At 51.6% G+C, this 18,264-nt stretch overlaps 8 protein-coding genes across 8 annotated transcripts; 2 read left to right on the top strand and 6 right to left on the bottom strand.

The window, feature by feature from the left end:
• Positions 1-86: 86 nt before the first annotated feature.
• On the top strand, positions 87-1,705 carry COCSADRAFT_343418 (uncharacterized protein; the record flags this gene model as incomplete). The annotated part of the gene is made up of 5 exons (XM_007704050.1): positions 87-149; positions 269-489; positions 513-812; positions 869-1,016; positions 1,083-1,705. The coding sequence occupies 5 exons, from the start codon at positions 87-89 to the stop codon at positions 1,344-1,346; spliced, it is 996 nt and encodes a 331-aa protein (XP_007702240.1). The 3' UTR covers positions 1,347-1,705.
• Positions 1,706-1,750: 45 nt separating this feature from the next.
• COCSADRAFT_95322 (uncharacterized protein) lies at positions 1,751-3,620 on the bottom strand (the record flags this gene model as incomplete). The annotated part of the gene is made up of 3 exons (XM_007704049.1): positions 1,751-1,911; positions 1,966-3,161; positions 3,262-3,620. 3 exons carry the CDS (start codon positions 3,618-3,620, stop codon positions 1,751-1,753), a joined length of 1,716 nt encoding a protein of 571 aa, XP_007702239.1.
• A 925-nt stretch (positions 3,621-4,545) lies between these two features.
• Positions 4,546-6,075, bottom strand: COCSADRAFT_183023 (uncharacterized protein; the record flags this gene model as incomplete). Its single annotated transcript, XM_007704048.1, has 4 exons — positions 4,546-4,816; positions 4,873-4,989; positions 5,040-5,996; positions 6,049-6,075. The coding sequence occupies 4 exons, from the start codon at positions 6,073-6,075 to the stop codon at positions 4,631-4,633; spliced, it is 1,287 nt and encodes a 428-aa protein (XP_007702238.1). The 3' UTR covers positions 4,546-4,630.
• A 1,182-nt stretch (positions 6,076-7,257) lies between these two features.
• On the bottom strand, positions 7,258-10,638 carry COCSADRAFT_38655 (glycoside hydrolase family 2 protein). Its single transcript, XM_007703892.1, has 3 exons — positions 9,900-10,638; positions 8,871-9,852; positions 7,258-8,824 (listed from the first exon to the last, which is right to left on the bottom strand). Exons 1-3 carry the CDS (start codon positions 10,526-10,528, stop codon positions 7,325-7,327), a joined length of 3,111 nt encoding a protein of 1,036 aa, XP_007702082.1. The 5' UTR covers positions 10,529-10,638; the 3' UTR covers positions 7,258-7,324.
• A 690-nt stretch (positions 10,639-11,328) lies between these two features.
• COCSADRAFT_38654 (uncharacterized protein) lies at positions 11,329-13,285 on the top strand. The gene is made up of 4 exons (XM_007703891.1): positions 11,329-11,506; positions 11,556-12,161; positions 12,217-12,506; positions 12,565-13,285. The coding sequence occupies exons 1-4, from the start codon at positions 11,395-11,397 to the stop codon at positions 13,168-13,170; spliced, it is 1,614 nt and encodes a 537-aa protein (XP_007702081.1). The 5' UTR covers positions 11,329-11,394; the 3' UTR covers positions 13,171-13,285.
• Positions 13,260-13,959, bottom strand: COCSADRAFT_224976 (uncharacterized protein). The gene is made up of 2 exons (XM_007704047.1): positions 13,655-13,959; positions 13,260-13,593 (listed from the first exon to the last, which is right to left on the bottom strand). Exons 1-2 carry the CDS (start codon positions 13,786-13,788, stop codon positions 13,383-13,385), a joined length of 345 nt encoding a protein of 114 aa, XP_007702237.1. The 5' UTR covers positions 13,789-13,959; the 3' UTR covers positions 13,260-13,382.
• A 144-nt stretch (positions 13,960-14,103) lies between these two features.
• Positions 14,104-15,310, bottom strand: COCSADRAFT_38653 (uncharacterized protein). The gene is made up of 3 exons (XM_007703890.1): positions 14,980-15,310; positions 14,798-14,866; positions 14,104-14,724 (listed from the first exon to the last, which is right to left on the bottom strand). The coding sequence occupies exons 1-3, from the start codon at positions 15,215-15,217 to the stop codon at positions 14,468-14,470; spliced, it is 564 nt and encodes a 187-aa protein (XP_007702080.1). The 5' UTR covers positions 15,218-15,310; the 3' UTR covers positions 14,104-14,467.
• Positions 15,311-15,357: 47 nt separating this feature from the next.
• COCSADRAFT_38652 (uncharacterized protein) lies at positions 15,358-17,051 on the bottom strand. The gene has a single exon (XM_007703889.1). The coding sequence runs from the start codon at positions 16,620-16,622 to the stop codon at positions 15,744-15,746; it is 879 nt and encodes a 292-aa protein (XP_007702079.1). The 5' UTR covers positions 16,623-17,051; the 3' UTR covers positions 15,358-15,743.
• Between the last annotated feature and the right edge of the window lie 1,213 nt (positions 17,052-18,264).

The raw sequence follows: 18,264 nt of genomic DNA, 5'->3' as shown, positions 1-18,264 counted from the left end.
CGGCCCACTCTGCACTACTGAAGACGCAAGAACATGGGCGCCACACCTCTCCGAAACATTATGCCCTCCTGGAGCCGCTCGCTGACATGGCCCACGTCGTGTCGAGTCGTCTCGAGCTGCCGTCTTTTGCCATGGCCACCGCCACACGGGTTTGTACATACATATACATGTACTCTACACGGATGCATACGTGGGCGTGACTGTGCACTATGTAGTAGTGTAATGTAGTGTAGTGTAGTGTAGTGTAGTGTAGTGTAGTGTAGTGTAGTATAATGTAGATGGCTTCAACCTCGCCCACGCCTCGTCGTCATGCATGGCCACGGTCGTCAACGGTTTGGCTGATGGATGGCTGGTGACTGCTGACCTGGCCCTGCAGCTGCGGCCTGAACCCCGACCCTCCAATGGCCAGCCAGGAACCGACGCGCCACGCTCCGGCCCTCGCCATTTGTCGCCATTGGCCCGCCTGCCTGCTCGTCTGCTCGTCTGCTCGTCTGCTCGTCTGCTGCTATCAGATTCATCCATCAGATGGAGACTGAGACGGCGCCGTCGGATCGAGACTTCCCTAGCCGTCCGTCCTCCGCCTTAGTCTGCCTGCTGCTCCTGCTCGTTGACTGGCTGCTCCTCTCCTCAGCCACTGCCAACCTTAGTTGCTCCGAAATTCTGCCTGTCTGTGTCGGTGTCGGTGCCGCGTCTCCAACGCTGCCCCCAACCATGGAATCCGCTCCACGCTACTCCGCCACGCCTGCCTGCACTGCGTCATTTTCACCTCAGGCCCTGGCACGCCACGTCCACTGCACCTCCCACCCTGCCATGTGCCCGAGCTGCTGCACCTTCCTAGACTACTTACACTACAATACTACCAAACTAGGAGTACTACCACCGCTACTACTACATCTGCACCCACAACCGTCAGCAATCCACTTATCGATCGTCAGGCACCACATCTCCACGCCTCCCGCTTGCCTCCCTGCACCACTCAGCTATCGAACCTCACCATCCCTCCTAGTGGCCATAGTGTAAGTAGTCAGTGCACACCCAACTTGGTCTTTCCCTCAACCCTCAACCCTTTCTCCCTTTTCTAGCCACCCCCATTGTGCCACCGAATGTGCTGGCTGCAACCGCCACATGCGCCACACTCGCATGCCACACTCATCGGGGCTTCCGGATTGGCTAATCTCCACATGACAATCTTACCGATTGGTTATCGCTGCTTTAATCTCCACGACTCGTCGATGGCTGCAACAGATCGTCGACAGGTAATTGCACCACACGATCTATTCAGTCTCGATCTCGGCGGCGGGACGATCATGATTGCACAGGCAGACGACACTGCTCCCGCTACGTGACTCGGATGTCTGTTGTCCGTGTTTTGCAAACTGTAGTATACTACTACTATTCGAAAAGCAAGCTTGCGAGACTGCACGTAACGTCTAACCCTGACCCATGACACTGGTATAGTATACAATTCATGGCATCCTAGTCATCATGATCCGAGTGCTTCCACGATGATGCGGATATCCATGGTACAGACACACTGCTCTATCTCCTGCAAAGGCGCTGCTATCAATAACATTTCCTCCAAGCCATCTCCCGGACTAACCAGGGGCTCATGTTTATACGGCAACACAACGCAAAAACACAATCAAGCACATGACAGATAGGTATTCATTCAAAAACACCGTCCACGGCCAGAATGCCATCGATACGCCCAACACCATACCGTTTTCAGGGCACCATATAGTACCACATACTACAAGTGAGCCTTCGTCTTTTCCTCTTCACGGAACCGTTTTGGCCAAATGCCCTGCTTGCCCGGTGAAAGAATGCCGTTTGGGTCCACTGCGTCCTTGATCGTCTCGACAAATCTCCGGTATGCATGGTCGTTGAAATCGTACAGCGAAGCAACGCGATCTAGCCCCTTTTCAGCTCCTGCAAACTTCACAGCAGAAGACAAAAGATACGTACCCATGTAATCCACATGACTGCGATAATTGCTGTACCCCCTCTTTTTCCCCTGCTCGAACAAGTCGTCAAAGATCCTCTGCACCGCCTCTATCTGCCCTGCATTCAACTTGTCAAATGTCAACATGTCTACGAAGATGACATGACGTTCGTGCATGAAGAAGTCGCAGAACAAGTCAAATCCATGCTTTTCACAAATGCCCTTGGCTGTCTTGACCCACGACAAGATCTCCTTGCCATTGGACGGAATAATCGGATTGTAGTCGTAATGTGCGCCAATGCCGCCTCCAGACTTGGGCAAGTTGAATTTGACCATGGGCAGCGACCAGAGCGAAGGTACTCCGACAAAGAAGCCGCCTTCAGCTTCAGGTACTGACGCTGCATCGAGCGTCTGGCCCTCTGGTGCAGCAAACATCTTACCCGCCAACCGGCCCTTTGGCGCTTTTTGCAGGATAATCTTTTGCAGTTGGTCGAAATGCGCTTGAATCACGTCTTTTGCCCCGTACAGGCCGAACTTTGCATTCCAGTACCCAAGTCCAAGCTCCGTCTGCAGCTCTTTGATCCGCCAGTCAGGAATCGGCGTCTTGTGCGGCCAAAAGTCTTCGCGCTGGCCCACCATACCGAGCCACTCTGTCACGTTGGACACATACACGGTGCTTGGCAATAGGCCGTCGCGGCGCAGTGGGCCAAAGATGTCGGCAATTGTCTCAACGTCTTCGAGCTCTGGCATGTTGAAAGTACATGACATGTAAGCCTGCGGCGCGGGTGTGAGCCAAATGCCCAGTTTGGTCACGATGCCTAGGTTTGACTGTAAGAATAGACCTTCGATGCTTGGTCCAAAGGTGAACTTGGAGAGATGCGCAGACGGAGAGTCGGACACAGCAAATTGGCCTGTCCGCACCAGATCGCCGTTTGCGAGCATGGCTTCTAGGCCAGCAATGTGCTGGTGGTGCGTCGATGTCGGCGTGAAGCCTGTACCGCGATCGAGTGTGTTGCCAACGACGGAGCCCCAGCCCAGCGACGGAACGGACGGCCACACATTTAGCTTGTTCTTGACACAGTAGTCGTACAGGTCTGTAAATGTAACGCCCGGTTCCACAACGGCGTAGGCATACTCGGCATTGACTTCGATGATCTTATTCATGCGGTGCAAATCTAGTGCCACGGACCCCGTGACTCGCGGTGCTGGGCCACCATATCTATTCCAAACGTTAGAAGCCATCTTCATCACATAGGCAATCACATTTTATATTAGAAAATGTGAGAGAGAGAGAGAGAGAAAAGAGAAGGAAAACAGACCCTAGATTTTTTCCCCTCGAAAACGTCCACACGGGAATCCCAAACTCATTCGACACCTTTAGTACCCCCTTGAGCTCTTCTATATTCTTGGGTCTCACCGCCGCACTAGGAACCTTCCTCGTGCCTTCCGCTTCATGCAGCTCGTACGGATCAATATACTCGACTAGTCTCTCTTCGCTGTCGTAGACTTGCTCGTCCCCTACCACGCTCCTGTATCGCGCAAGCGCTACATCGAATGTCGAGCGCAAAATGCCGGGTGGCAGCACGCGCGTTAGAGGTTTAGTAATGGAGTCGCGGAAGAGGTTGTAGTGGGTTGATTGGTATGTGGGATCCGTGTATGCGGAAGATGGTGGAGGCATTGTTTCTCGGTCTAGTAGTAGTAGCAGTCGTAGTAGTAGTAGTAGTAGTAGTAGTAGTAGTAATAAAGGAAAAATGGCAGTGGCAAGGCAATTAGTCGAAGAAAAAAGTAAGCGATTTTAGAAAGGATGATATCGCTTGTTTACAATGTATTCTTGCTTTTTTTTTATTAGAATCGAGTTTAGTTATCAAGAAAACAAAATGCTTACTCCTTTAATATGTCGCTCGTGTTGGGGGACTCTGCGCAATAGACAAGGTTCTGACAGTAACCCTTTCTCCGCCAATGTGGGGTACCCTTTCCCCACATTCTCTTTCCCCTCTCGGGACGGGTCTTGTTTTTCCTGTAGCCGCTCGGTGGGGTTGGCTCCGAATTCATCTGTTTACATACTACACGTATTCGGGGTGTTGGGGAAGCAACTGGTCTTGACAAAGAAAAACCAGGGGCTACGTGGTTGGGGGTACGTACGTTCCATCCTGGTTTATGTGCTTCACCTATACAGCGCCGCCTCATACACACTGCGCCTTGTCACATACGACAGAACATGTAGGGATCACAACCAGGTGTATTATGGTTATTTTTGCAATCAGTTCGGAATATACGAGTCTAAGTTTATTAGTGTTTTACTCTTAGAAGAAGAACACCCTTTTCTTTCTTATTTTCCCTTATATCCTTAATGATTTTTATTAAACAAGTTTTAAGTATCCTAAAGAATGTTTGATAGCATATATTTCTATGACAGAAACTCTAAAGACTTGTAAATAAAATCCTAGTAGGAGAGGGTAAGAATAGCTATCGAATAGTATCATGTAGGAAGGACGTTTTCAGTACAGAAACTTGAGTAACCTAGAGTTTGTTACATTAACAGAGACCCTTATATGTTCCGTCGTATGTGACTAGGCGCATTACAATAGCTTGCCGCTTGATTAACCCTCGCGCCCTAATGTTTAGAATCAGATACCGAGCTGCTTGCCCAAACTCTCATTGGCCACGATTGCAGCCCCGTGCCGAGCTTCACCATTCCAGGCCTGTCTTTCGTTCCCACTCCTTGACAACCGGTGTTGCTTTCAACTCGGTAAATTTGTCTTTGTGTAAAAAGACTAAGTGACGGAGGATGCGTTCCATGTATGCGCGCCCTTTAGGGGTTTGAGTCTGGTGGTTATGACAAACCTTCTTGAACTTCACCGGCTCAACTGACACCTGCTTAAGTTAGAACCCGAATAAAAGAATTAAATAGAAAGCATAGGGGTATGTACTTCTGAAATCCCTCGTTGCTTTAGTATCTTCAAGATGCGCTCCCTCATATCTCTTCGGTTTAGTACAGTTACTGCGGGCCAAGGGCCAAAAATCAGGTCGGTCACCACCTGCGCATTCTGTATAGAATGTTAATAACTAGCGTCGACTGGCCTGGGGCGGATGTCACACGGGACAATTGACCATTGTTCATTAGAGTGAGCTCTGGCCGGACCAACATTCCGCGGTTGCCTTTGCGAAGCTTATCCAAGCTTTCAACCCACTTCTGGAATTCCTCTTGGGACATGCCGTTCAGCAGTGATCGCATGTCAAGCCTCATCTCCTTTCTCGATGCTGTGGGTCCCAGCATTTGTTGGGTGGTAGGCAAAGTATGATATGCGAACAGATCAGCAGTACGTGGGAAGGCATGTTGTATAGCTTCTTCAGTGACTTCATCAGGGTCAATATTCCAGTCCCATGTGGATGAAATCTTCTTATCCTTCTGTCTTTGAGAAACCGTGCTGAAATTGGAGACGGTATTTTCTGCTGGGGTTGTTGGGCATTCCACATCTACGAAAACGCCGTCCAAGTTGTTATCGTAATCGCGTGATGGCGTAGCGTCTTGAAGCTTCCTACTATGACTGCGCCTCTTTTTCTTCGGGGAACGAGATTGCTCAACGATAATATTGCTAGAGTCCATGGTTTCTTCGTTATTTTGAGTCTCGTGTCGTTCTCCAAGCGCGACCTGTACAGCCGAGACTACCTGACCGGGTGTATCGAAGTACCCAGCTAGCATGCCTGTCAAACGGCGTATCATCTCCGGCTGAAAGGCTTCTATCGTTCGCTGTATATTTGCTGGTTTGGCTTGTTTTTCGCGCATGTGCTGTTCCACGACATGTTGTCCCAACTGCTTCAGAATACCATCAGGGAAGCAGATACGGGCAAAGCCTCTTACTGCGTCTTTGAAGAGCTCATCATTGAGGCTGGTGGTAGCCGATAAGACTTTGATGCGAAAAACCCAGTCCTCATCTTTCGACAGGGAGCTTTCTCGATCTTGCCTCGGCTGCGTGTCAGATCTAGTAGATCGGCTAGTTGAGTGTATGCGCGTCCGCTTTGGCGCCGTTGCGCTATCTGGTGACCGGTCCGTCTGGGAACGTTAGTATACTGGCGCTATTACGCATTGGCAAGAGACTGCTTACGCGTCGTTTCTTCGGTGTATCAACCATGGTGTAGAAGTAAGAGCTGGCTGGTTCTAAGAAGCTGATAGCTATTTGCCCGCTGACAAGATAGTAGAGGAAGGTTGGTTTCACTCGGTTAGCACAATTACATGATACGTCATGGCCCTCGCGCCTGTCTGCCAACGCTCACCTTCATCCAGACTTGATGACAAGCAAATAAGTGGGGCACTCACTTACACTGTCACACCCGGTGGACAAGAAATGCGATACTCCAAAGATAGCCCGTACTTTAGAGAGTCTACAGCACCAACTACTGGCGCCTTTCTATTTTTTTGCTTGTAAATGATACTTTCATATATAGCAAGTGTATTTCACATAAAAAACAGGAATAGTTACAATATTATGGTAGTGTAATAAAGCTGTGAAGTTGCTGACTTTCTAGCACGTTACGATTTTGGTTGGGTTTTGGCTGGCTAGTGGCCCATGTACGTACGTATAGTTTCGCATTTTTTGTCCACCGGGTGCGACTGTTCGGCAGCCTTCTCTAAGTGATGTGCTACAAAATCAAGTAAGAGTTGGCTGGCTCTAAGAAGCTAATGAATGTTTGTCCGCTGACAAGATAGGGACAAGAAAGGTGTGACGGACAAATCAAGATATGAGAGGTGCAAGAGGTAGAGGAAAGCTCAAGAGCCAGGCAGATCTTACTTGATTTTGTAGCACATCACTTAGAGAAGGCTCCAACAAACATGTCGCGGTCAAGCTCACCCAGTCGCCAAGCTTGGTAAGCTTAAGTACGATTGTTGACGGTGAAGGAGCTTGAACAGGGGTTAAGCTTAGGCCGATAAATGTTTATAATAGCATCATATATAAAATAGGTCTTTTGAGCTCGCTGTTTGGCTGGTTTGGGCTGGCGGAGATTCCTAGTGTTCGTTTCGTGACTAGATGCTATCCGCATACTTACAGGAATTCCTGATATCTTAGCACACATGATTAGAGTAAAGCTTCTTAGAGCTAATTAGATCGCATTTCTTTTTGTATGAAAGCCTCTCTAGGACTTATCGTAATATACAGCTAAAGCTGTAATCATGTAATTGTACTAACCGAGTGGAATGGACGTTCCACTATCTTGTCAGCGGACAAACAGGCATTAGCTTCTTAGAGCCAGCCAATTCTTGCTTCATTTTGTAGCACACCACTCAAAGGCAGATCAAGCATGCTTTTCTTTAGAGCTGCAATAAATCATTTCAACGTTCAATGTCATTTCATTTCTATTCTAAATCACACGAAGAAAAAAAGATCAGGGCGCCTGCAGTAGGACCTCAAACTCAAACGGCTCACAAAGCAAGCTATACTCATCCAACGTCCTCGGTCCACAGCTACCACTACCCAATCCATGATGCTGAGCATCCAACCTCAGCACAACCTCCTCCCGCTTATTCTTCCTCAACTCATGCGGATGCCCTGCAGCAGCCACATCCTTCATCCTGTAGTGGCTGGCCTGGAAGTCGAATAGCCTCCTCTCTGCATCCGCTTTGCCTGCGAATTGAGCAAGCAGGCCCGCGCCACTGCCATTGGTGACGCTGACGTAGCGAGTGTCTGTCCGGTTTGCTGATTCTTGAGGAACCTCGTAATCGACCCACAGCTCATCGATGCTGGAGGCGGTGTATTTACCAACGGGCTGAGAGAGCTTGCTGTCGCGGTATGACTCGCCAAAACCGCGGCCGAACCATTCGACCTTTTGGAATTGCTTTGGGAGTTCTAGAACGAGACCGATGCGCGGGAGTGTGCGCGGCAGATTTTGGCCCTTGGGTGTACCGGCAACGTGCACAGAGAGTGTTCCGCTGGCATGGAATGTGTATGTCAGAATGGTATCAATGGACCAGGAGAGAACTGGAGGGGCCACACGCTGGTGCACGGTAATCTTCAGAGTGTCTGAGCCAGACTGTGACCACTCGACCTTACGGGTTGCTGCCTTGGCGTGTTGGAGATGCTTGTCTTTCCAATCCCAGCCATCTTGCGGTATGTCGTTGTCGGTAGGAGCACGGAAGACGTCAAACACTGGTGCTTCGGATATAAGCTCGGTAGAACCCTGTACCCATGAGGTGAGCAAACCATGAATCGTGTTAAACTTCCAGGTGACGCCATCGGCCGTAATCTTGATTACCGTCTTAGACTCGGCTTCAACCTTGATCTCTTTGCCCTTGGCCTCGGCTCGCTGCAGCGGCGCGACCGAAGTGATTGGGACTTGCGCGTTTGCAACTTCGAAGCCTGCCTTGAGGTACGGCGTGGCTTCCTTTAACTGGAATGAGATGCTGAGCAGAACTTCGCCCTTGGATTCTTCAACCTTTGGAAGTTGCAGATCAAAGGCCTGGCCTGGTAAGATGCCAGATGGAATATCCAAGCTTCCAGATCCGGTTCCGGTTCCGGACTCGGATGTTGTAGTATAGCTGCAGCTCAAATGGTCCAGTGTGATGAAGTCGTATCTGTTGATAAACGTGGCTTTCGAGGCACTCGACTCCAGTAGCTGCACTGGCTCGATAGCTTTCTTGTACTCGATCAAACCCGCATTTGGCTTGTGGTCAGAGTTGACGAGTCCGTCCATGACGAATGTTGCATCGTGGACTTCTTCTCCAAAATCACCACCATATGCGTAGAACTCTTCTCCAGTCTTCTTGTCCTTGGTGAGAAGACCATGGTTGGCCCACTCCCAGGCAAAACCACCTTGCAAAGTGGGATACTTGTAGAAAGCATCGACATATTCCTTGATGTTTCCAGGGCCGTTACCCATTGCATGTACCTGATACAGTTAGCCGAGTTGGATATGTCTAGCGTACGCTACTCACGAATTCGCAAAGTATAAGCGGCTTCTTCTTCTCCTTGTCCTCGCCAAACTGAACGATCTCGTCGATTGGAGGATACATCCTAGAGTACATGTCCATTGTGTCGGCGTAAATGTCGGCTTCATAGTGAATAGGCCGGCTGTCGTCATACGCCTTGATGTGCTCGTACATGGCTACAAAGTTGCATCCCATGAACGCTTCATTACCCAAGCTCCAGATGATGACGGAAGGATGCAACTGATCTCTCTTTACAAGCGCCTCAGCGCGATCAACGTAGGCGTGTGTCCAATCCTTATTGTTGGTCGTCCACTCTGCAGCCTCTTTGCGAGTGAGGAGCTGACGCTCGCGGAAAGGCATAGCGCGCTGTTCCGTGGTGAGCGCTGCGTCCGAGATGCTTTCGAATCCATGGCATTCCAGATCCGCTTCATCTATAACCCAGAAGCCCATCTCATCCGCGAGATCGTACAGCCGTGGATCGTTCAGCTGGTGCGATGTGCGGATAGCGTTGATGTTGTGACGCTTCATAGTCAACAGGTCTTGTTTCATGAATTCATACGGAACAGCACGGCCACAGGTGGGGTGGTGTTCATGGCGATTGACTCCACGGAAGACGACTCTTTTGCCATTAACCAAGAGGAGGCCACCTTTCATCTCAACCTGCCTGAATCCAACGCGTTGAGCAACGACTTGGTCACCAGTAGATAGCACAAGATGGTAGAGATTTGGTGATTCGGCAGTCCATTTCAAGGGGTTCTTGACTTGAATGCTGAGTTTGGTTTCGCCACTGCCGTCAATCTGAGCTTCTGTGGAAGCAACTTCTTGCTTCTTTGCGTCCAGAAGCTTTGCTGTGACCTTTCCAGATCCAGTGGCAGTGATCTTGAGCTTGAGCTCAGCATCAGTGTAGGAAGAGTCGAGGAGCGTTTGTGCAAAAACGTTCTCGATCCTAGAAGCCTTCGGGAACCCGACTAATGAGACATCTCGGAATCTGTAGTTATAAGCACCGAACACGCCAAGAGAAGCGCCGAAACTTACATGCCACTCAACCACCACTGGTCCTGGTCTTCAATATAAGTCCCGTCACAGTGCTGGTAGACCCTGACGGCTAACGTATTCGCCCCGTTGAGATCGACAAAGGATGTGACGTCGAATTCATCAGGATTTCTGCTACCCTGGGAATACCCCACTTCCTTTCCGTTGACCCAAACATGAAAGGCCGCATCAACACCTTCGAACCGAAGGCGGATCTGGCTGTCCTTTAGTGCTTGGGGGATTTCAAACTTGCGGACGTACGAGCCCGTCTCGTTTTCTGTGAATGGGACATTGGGCGGGTCTACGGGGATGTGATAGATGACATTGGTATACTGTGGACCTTTACCAAAGCCTTGCAGCTGCCACATGCCAGGCACAGCAATGTCACTCCATGATGAAGTGTCGAAGGTGGTCGACTCGAAACCTTCAGGCGCCTCGAACGGAGAGTAAGAATGCTGGAACTTCCATGTACCCGATAGGCTGTGTGTCGAGGACTTGGTCACGTCGGCATTGAGAGCATCGGCCTCAGACGTGTAGTTGTGGAAGTAGGCACGTGCAGGCAAAGTGTTCTTGTGAAGTACCTGGAGATTGTTCCAGTCCGGGACGCTCTGGGGGTGCTGACCTGAAACCATTGTTGACGAGTTCAGAGGAGATGGTAGTACATTGCTCGACATTTGTGCTCTCTACTCTTTTACTTGTGATATCGCAACCCCGCCTGTGATAGTCGATGACCGCATTGGGGAAGCCGCCCGCTGGTAAACTGGTAGCCGAGCCATGTGCCTGGTCGAATGAGGGCAGCAGCAAGCGTGACGCGAGGAAGAGGACTTGCAGCGGAATAGGAATGGGACGATGTCCGGGTGCGTTGAGGGTTCCATGTGGCAGTCGGAAGGCATGCTGCACGTGGCTAGCCCGCTTCTCCAGACTCTCCGCGAAATTTTCTCCACGCCCCGCTGCCCAGGTCGACTACGCCAAATGCTCTCTCGCCCGGCGCATCTCGATTCATAATTTGGCCGAGCTGCCCAATCTTTTGATTTGTGGCCGTGGCGAGATGTTTACGCGTGGCGTCGTGCGGACGGTGCGTTCTGGCAGGTACCGTCGCTATTGTCCTGCATCTGGACCTTGTCCCGCCCCTCGGGAAGGCTTTTCCATGGATCGTGACATGATTAAATCCTAGCGCTCTGGTGAGATGCATGTTTTGGGCGCTCCGTGTCTCCTCCGGTCCCAAAGTAGCATTGTTACCGCACATCACTGGCGCACTTGGCTAACGGTGTCTTGGCCGTGCTTAACCATCGGCCTTCTAGAGCATAGACAAGGCACGGGAGCCATGTCAAGGATGACAGGTGCCTCGGTGCCATGCCTTAGGGTTGCAGTTAGTGTTAGTAGTTTGCGGAGAAAGCTTCACACTATAAGATGATCCAGTCTTCCGGGTTCTCTCCAGCTTTTCAGTGGAGCACAATTTCATATTTCTTCTCCACAACCCGAGTCGTCGTTGTACAACATGGCGGAAAAGAACGAGGACATGGGCGCCGTGACGCACCAGCTCAGTGCAGTCGACGATGATCTGCAGCACAAGACCGTCAAGGAGACGAACGTAGCCTCGGTCGCTCTGGGTAAGTTTGCCGAACCCTGCTCTCGAGCAACAATGCTAATTCCACATAGCCGCTGCCATTGAGGCCGAGAAGCCAAAGCTATGGTCTCCAGGAATGATCAGGCTCTACATGATCATGGGCATTGGATACCTGGTTTCCACGCTTAACGGTTTCGACAGTTCTTTGATGGGCTCAATCAACGCCATGGAAGGCTACCAAAAAACCTTTGGCCTGACTGGCGAGGGTTCCAGCACCGGTATCATCTTCATCATCTACAACTTGGGCCAGATTGCAGCATTCCCCTTTTGCGGACTTTTGGCCGACGGCTGGGGTCGCCGTATCTGCATTTTTGTTGGTTGTGCGCTCGTAATGGTCGGAACTGCGGTCCAAGCAACGGCAAACGAGACGGGCCACTTTATTGCTGGTCGCTTCGTTCTCGGATTTGGCGCCTCAATCGCCTCTGCAGCGGGTCCCGCATACACTGTAGAGCTTGCCCATCCCGCTTACCGTGGAACCATGGCCGGCATGTATAACAACTTTTGGTGGGTTGGCAACATTTTGGCCGGCTGGACCACGTACGGAACCAACCTGCACATGGGCGACTCTGCGTGGTGCTGGAGGATCCCGACCATTGTCCAATGTATTATGCCCGCCATTGTCATGGCTCTGATCATGTGTAAGTCGACGTTATTTCAAGATTCTCCTGAGGTCAAAAGCTTACTTGGCACTAGTCTTTCCCGAGACGCCACGATGGCTCTTGGCAAACGATAGGCGGGAAGAGGCGATTGCAATCATGGCCAAGTACCACGGCAATGGCAACGAGGACTCTCCGATTGTGCAGCTCCAACTCCGTGAAATCACCGAGGATTTTGCTCGAACGACCACTGACAATGCTTGGTGGGATTTCCGCGAGCTCGTAAACACGCGTGCGGCGAGGTACCGATTGGCAATGGTGATTGCCATGGCTTTCTTTGGCCAATGGAGCGGAAACAACGTCGTCAGCTACTTTATGCCTGTCATGGTAAGTCTTAATGTGACGACTACACCCTTCGATGCACCAGACTAATCCGTGGGTTTAGATCAAAAATGCTGGTATTAAGGATCCCAACAAGCAGCTTCTCATCAACGCAATCAATCCCATCTTCTCCATGCTCGCGGCCGTTTACGGTGCGACCCTGCTCGACACGCTTGGTCGCCGAAAGATGCTCATGGGCGGTCTCTGGGGCGGTCTCTTTTCCTACATTCTCCTCACCGCATTTACCGCAACCGCCAAGCCAGACAATAACCTCGCATACGGCACCATTGTCTCCATCTATCTGTTTGGCATCTTCTTCGCATGGGGCTGGACGCCTCTGCAGACCCTGTATTCTGTCGAGTGTCTGGAGAACCGAACTCGCGCCAAGGGTTCTGGCCTCAACTTTCTTTTCCTCAACATTGCCATGGTGGTCAACACGTATGGCATTTCTGTCGGCATGGAGGCGATTGGATGGAGGCTCTATCTCGTGTACATTGGATGGATTTGCGTCGAGATTGCCGTCATTTTCTTCTTCTTTGTCGAGACTGCTGGCAAGACGCTCGAGGAGCTCAAGGAGATTTTCGAGGCGCCCAACCCCCGCAATGCCAGCCTCCGCAAGACAAAGGTGGAGATTGATTCGAGCGGTCAGGTACACAACATCCAAGAGTAGACTGAGTACGAGATGATGTGGTAACACGCGTTATGAGCCAGGGATGTAGTTATGTTAGGTATTTTTTTGAAACTAGAAAACGCAAGTCGTTTTTGATAATGCTATAATACTCTACATGTCTTGTATTCCTTGGGTGTGTTGGACGATGTGGTATACCACTTTAGCTCTTGATCAAGCAAACAAGAATTAATCCGTCTTTGGTACGTGGAAAATTATACTGAGTGCTGAGTACCCCTCCCTTGGCAACCCCACAAAGTACCAAGCGACATACATGTCCGGCCTGCCAGCACCGAACACTCCTCAACAAGTCCATGTCCCCCACCTGTAATATAAAGGTGCACACATACGCACACATCGTGCCATCGACGCAGCATAAGAACAAATAGAAGAGGAAAAAAACAGCCACTGTACATGTGTCCAGAGCTAAAAAAAAATAAGTCAGCCATGACCCAAAGGGCAGTAAGTACTCATCAAATGCCCGCACCCCACTTGGAAGGTTAGCCCCTTGTCTCGTTCACCGTTCACAACGCCCGCGTGGTTTCTCGCCAGAATAAGAAATAAAGAAGAAAAAGTAGACAATGTCAAGCAGACGGACCCTTGGTGTGTAGTAGCAAGCATGCACGTCAGATGAGAGTGGAAAAGCAAGACCCCGGGGGAGGGCTCGACGGTAGATAGTAGAGCAAAATAAAGGAAAGTGGGCAAAACAAGAAGAAGCGTGGAAAAAGGGGAAAAAGGATGAGAATGCGTAAACGCGATTCCCACATGCTTTGCGAATGTTTACCATGGCATTCTGGCCTTTGCGGACGTGTTTTGCTTTTTTTACTTGTTTTTATGTGTCCTCCGGTAAATTGCTTTTGTAGGGCGCTGTCGAAGAAAGACGGACATCGGCCTTTTTTTTTGCTTCTTCTCCGTCATTCCTTTTGCTTGCTGCAGTCTGCTCTTCTCTGGTCTAGTATGAGTTTAGCATGATTTCAACATAGCCCTATCTTTGAAGAAAGAGCGGTGGTGGCGGTGGCGATGGATCAAGTACAAGCGAGGACAAGGGACGCAAGGAATGATTGGAAATGAGACTGATTTCTTGCAGTAGCCCGGTCGTTTTGTCCAGGTAGGGTGTTCGCAGGCAGTGCTGATCATGTGAGATTTACAAACTAGTGTGTAGCCAGTCTTGCAAAGGCTAAATTTGGACCAGCCTGTTTTTCAAGTAAGGGTTAGACAAGGGAGACGGAAAGGTGGAAGCTTCAATCTTGAATGAAGACGAGCGGATGGAGATGCAACTCAGCGTGCCTGATTCCGCATCCTATCCAATCTCCATTTCATCCACCATTGCAGCCACACGCTGCTTTCGCATAGCTTCCTTCTTCACCCTCCTCGCCGAAGCCTTGGACATGCCTTTTCCAGAGCCGAGCTTTCGATACTCCTCCAATGACATGCCTCTTCGCTCTGCAGCGGCCATCTCGGCCTGTAATGTCTTGTCTTGAGTAACATCCTTCATCTTGACGCTATTCCTCTCCTTGCGGGCCTGCATCCTCGCGAGATTCTGACGAGTGCGCTTGTCTGGACTAAGATTTAGTACAAACAGTCGGAATACTAGTTCATATGTATGACTGTCGAGAAGAAGACAACTTACTCATCTTTTTGCCCGCAGATTCGGCGTCAACCATGATGCTCTGGTCACCGCTTGTTTGCTGATCAGTACCTAAACAAGCTTGTTAGACCTTGCTTCAGCTCATCGGCTTTCCCCACATCAAAAGCAACCAAACGTGCAGAGTGACTGCATGAACTGGCAATGAGCCACAACACGTGACTTACCAGTGTATGCATGGGCCGTCGGTGCCGAAAAGGCATCATCCAAGACATCGACTAGCTCGTCGGCCAATGCGCCCATTTTACGTCGGTCCTTTTGTTTTTTCTTCTTAGATTTCTGTGCAGGTACCTGGCCGTTGGCCTGCCTGGGTGAAGGGCTCCGTTGGCTATGTTGTGATTGGTCGCTGTCGCTCGCCTCTGAAAATTGGTCTTCGCCCAGTCGGAATCCTGTGTTCGCAGCCATGACTGCTGTCGCTGTGCTTGTGCGTGTGTGTGTCACCGGAAAGGCAGCCAGTATGCTCAACAAATCAAAGACGAGTGGAGTAAGTATGCATAGAAGGTAGCAAAAGCAGAAGCAGAAGGTGGAGCCAAGGTAAGAAGCAACGGATCGGCACTAGTTTTTTCCGGCGCATGTGATTCGATCATCAGTCTGTATTATCGAGGTACCAAATACTTGTGTCGCGTTCACGCGCTCTATCATCTAGCCCGTTTTCCGCCTTTTGATATAATGTAAAATGCTATGCACAAATGCCGCCCTAGAGTCCAAAATGAAGATAGAAACAAGGATACGAAGGAATGACGTGTATGGGTGGAAAAAATGGATAGCCCGCAGGAGGAGCGTGGGAGAAGGTTAAGAATGTGATCAAAGGAAATTCGTCAATCGTGAATGCATATCCAAGCACCTGGTGTAGCGGCCGATGTGGCCAGTCCTGTTGCGCCCAACTCCAATACCAAAGCCTTGTTGACCCCAACTCCAGCCAAAGCCAATGCTACTCGTCGTCCTCATCATCGACGAAGAAGCCCCAAAAGAGGACCTCTTCGTTTTCGCATCCTTGTAGACGGCCTCGGTATATATCTGCGCACATTTCAATGGGCACCTCAAGCTTGATGCAGCCATTGCCGAGAAAGGTAAAAAGCAACCACGAGTCGTACTGGGGCAAGGCACCGTTATCCTCGGGCTTTCTGCTGAGTATGCCGCGGTTTTGGAGAGAGGGCCCGGTGGGGAGGCGGAATGTATGGTAGGGCAGCGTCTCCTCCGAGTCGGCGACGAAGAAGGAATCGTTGAGGGCAAGCTCAACCGAGACCCTGGACGGCAGCGACTGGTCTTGCGAGGCTATGTCGGTGTGTTGGGTGGCCGAGTTATTGTGAAAGCGCAGAGTGCCGAAGCGCAGATAGGCGGGCTGGCCCAGGAGGTCAAAGAGCTCCGTCGAGTAGAGGCGGAAGTAGCCATTATATAGAGAGCCCAGGCGGCTGCCGTCGTCGGCATCGGCATCGGTATCGGTATCGGTATCGGCGTCTGCGTCTATGGTGCCATTGAGAGAGAGGGTTTGCAGTTGGTCCTCGACTCGTTTCCCCTCCAATTCTGCGGCGTTGAGCGAGCGGCGGATGTACGTGGGCGTGTACTTGTTGCTCAGATCGGAGATGGCCAGCCGGCAGGCCTCGCGGCGGACGCGGTCACTCGAGGCGTCCTTGAGATGTAATGTGTCGGCAGCGGTGCCGTCCTGGTCGTCGGCGAGCGAGCGTAGCAAGCCAGCCTCGAAACTCTCTACGAGCTCCTCGAACTCGCGCATGACCCGAGCAAGGGGCGAGGAGTGAGGTGCGGGGGATTTGGCGTCGCGCGAGGGTCGGTCGCTCTTGAGGAGGGCCATGAGGGGGAAGCCCGAGGGCGGTCGAGGGCGTAGTCACGGGGGGACAGGAGCGAGTGCGTGGAAATATGGGGGGTGGCGATGGTGCAGTGTGGTGTGGAGGGGGTAGTGGAGATGCAGCGGTAGCTCGGGGGAGGTGCAAGACCGGCTGGCACTGGTGAGCGGGTGGGAGGCGGAGGCAGCAGTGGTAGTGGTAGTGGTGGTGACGGTGGTGGTAGCGGTGGAGGTGGAGGTGGTGGTAGTGTAGTCGGGCGGACGGGGCAGCAGAGTAACAGTAACAGTAACAACAGTAGGGGTGTGGGCAGGGTGGGCGGCCGTGCAATTCGTGAAAAAAGGGTCTTGTAAATCGGCCGTTAGTCGTGACGGGCAAGTCGCCAAACAACAGCAGCAGCAGCAGCAATGGCGGCCTGGACGTGCATCAGGATCAGGGGACAAAGGGCTGGGGACGTGGAGCGAGGCAGCACGAGATTTTGACGCGGCTCGCATGCGCCAAGAAGCTGGGATAGATGCTTCCTCTTCCAGTCTTCCAGCCCGCCGGCCTGCGCTACTGCATCCCCGGCCAATCAGCGCTACCGCACTCGCTGGTGGGCGATGCGCTGCGAGGGCCGCCTGCGTGCAGCGACTCGCCCTGGCCGGCTGGCGGGCAATGAGCAATGGGGCTGCAGCGGTCAACCGTCGCATCCAGTCAACGGGCGGCCAGCCAGGGGATGCTGGGGGGGCTCGCCGGTTGTCGCGCACCATGCTGTGTGTGCGTGTGTGCGTGTGTGTACATGTGTGGTCGCGAGTGTGTGAGGTGTACATGGTACATGGTGCATAGTTAGTCGATGGACGGGAGCATGTGTGCGTGTGCGTGTGCGTGTGTGAGAGAGTGTGTGGTGTGCATCGACAAGACCCAGGCGCCGCTCGTTCTCTTTGTGGAGCCAGCGAACCACTGCGTCGGTATCCAATCATGTCCCTCGAGTAACCGGCCCGTATCGAATTGGCTGGGGCGGGCCGATGAGACGAGACACGCACTCGACCTGGGCGGCTGGCCCGGCGACGACGAGCTTGCCGACGGCGGCAGCACACACACACACACTCAAGCCCCACGACGTGTTCCCTCTAGTACTACACTACATACATGTACTATGTATGTGTGTAGTTATTGTGTATTTGGGTGTGAGTATTCAAATCCATACTTGGACTCTATATACAAAAGCCGCCACAAGACATGCACTTGCTACTGCATACACACTCTTGCCCAGCACCAACCTCTCAGCCTCTTCTCGTAGCCTTGTCCCCCTCAGCTTTATTCCTCGCCGCCCACCTTGGCCACGCGCAACCTCACACAAAAGGCATCCCAATGTCTCGGGATCCGGCTGTACGTCGGCAGCTCGTATGTACCTGCCTCAGCAACGTCATCCGCTTGCCCTAGATGCGCTTCCCTGTGCCTGCCCTCTCCCATCTGCACCCCGTCGCCTCGCGTGTGCGTATGTGTGTGTGTGTGTGTGTGTGTGTGTGTGTGTGTGTGTGTGTGTGCATGCAATCTTCAGCCTGTTTCTATTCTTCGCCTCAGCTTACATGTCAAGACATGGTTACGTCACTGCTGACCCCTCGTCCAGCTGCTGCCTCGTCTTCAGCCATCCATGTACTTGCTCTACACGAC

This window comes from Bipolaris sorokiniana, assembly GCF_000338995.1.
Source record: "Bipolaris sorokiniana ND90Pr unplaced genomic scaffold COCSAscaffold_11, whole genome shotgun sequence".
NCBI lineage: Eukaryota > Fungi > Ascomycota > Dothideomycetes > Pleosporales > Pleosporaceae > Bipolaris > Bipolaris sorokiniana.
This window is presented reverse-complemented; position numbering and strand designations above follow the sequence as displayed.

Bases quoted from the DNA above. Each gene is read 5' to 3' on its own strand.
- COCSADRAFT_38655 (XM_007703892.1), bottom strand. From the start codon at position 10,528: ATGGTTTCAGGTCAGCACCCCCAGAGCGTCCCGGACTGGAACAATCTC. The intron at 9,853-9,899 runs GTAAGTTTCGGC...TTATAACTACAG, and splicing joins CAGTGGTGGTTGAGTGGCAT to ATTCCGAGATGTCTCATTAG. The intron at 8,825-8,870 runs GTGAGTAGCGTA...TAACTGTATCAG, and splicing joins CGCTTATACTTTGCGAATTC to GTACATGCAATGGGTAACGG.
- COCSADRAFT_38654 (XM_007703891.1), top strand. From the start codon at position 11,395: ATGGCGGAAAAGAACGAGGACATGGGCGCCGTGACGCACCAGCTCAGT. The intron at 11,507-11,555 runs GTAAGTTTGCCG...AATTCCACATAG, and splicing joins CGTAGCCTCGGTCGCTCTGG to CCGCTGCCATTGAGGCCGAG. The intron at 12,162-12,216 runs GTAAGTCGACGT...ACTTGGCACTAG, and splicing joins TGTCATGGCTCTGATCATGT to TCTTTCCCGAGACGCCACGA.
- COCSADRAFT_224976 (XM_007704047.1), bottom strand. From the start codon at position 13,788: ATGCTTGCTACTACACACCAAGGGTCCGTCTGCTTGACATTGTCTACT. The intron at 13,594-13,654 runs GTGCGGGCATTT...ATTTTTTTTTAG, and splicing joins GGGCTAACCTTCCAAGTGGG to CTCTGGACACATGTACAGTG.
- COCSADRAFT_38653 (XM_007703890.1), bottom strand. From the start codon at position 15,217: ATGGCTGCGAACACAGGATTCCGACTGGGCGAAGACCAATTTTCAGAG. The intron at 14,867-14,979 runs GTAAGTCACGTG...AAGCTTGTTTAG, and splicing joins GACGGCCCATGCATACACTG to GTACTGATCAGCAAACAAGC. The intron at 14,725-14,797 runs GTAAGTTGTCTT...ATCTTAGTCCAG, and splicing joins ATCTGCGGGCAAAAAGATGA to ACAAGCGCACTCGTCAGAAT.
- COCSADRAFT_38652 (XM_007703889.1), bottom strand. From the start codon at position 16,622: ATGGCCCTCCTCAAGAGCGACCGACCCTCGCGCGACGCCAAATCCCCC.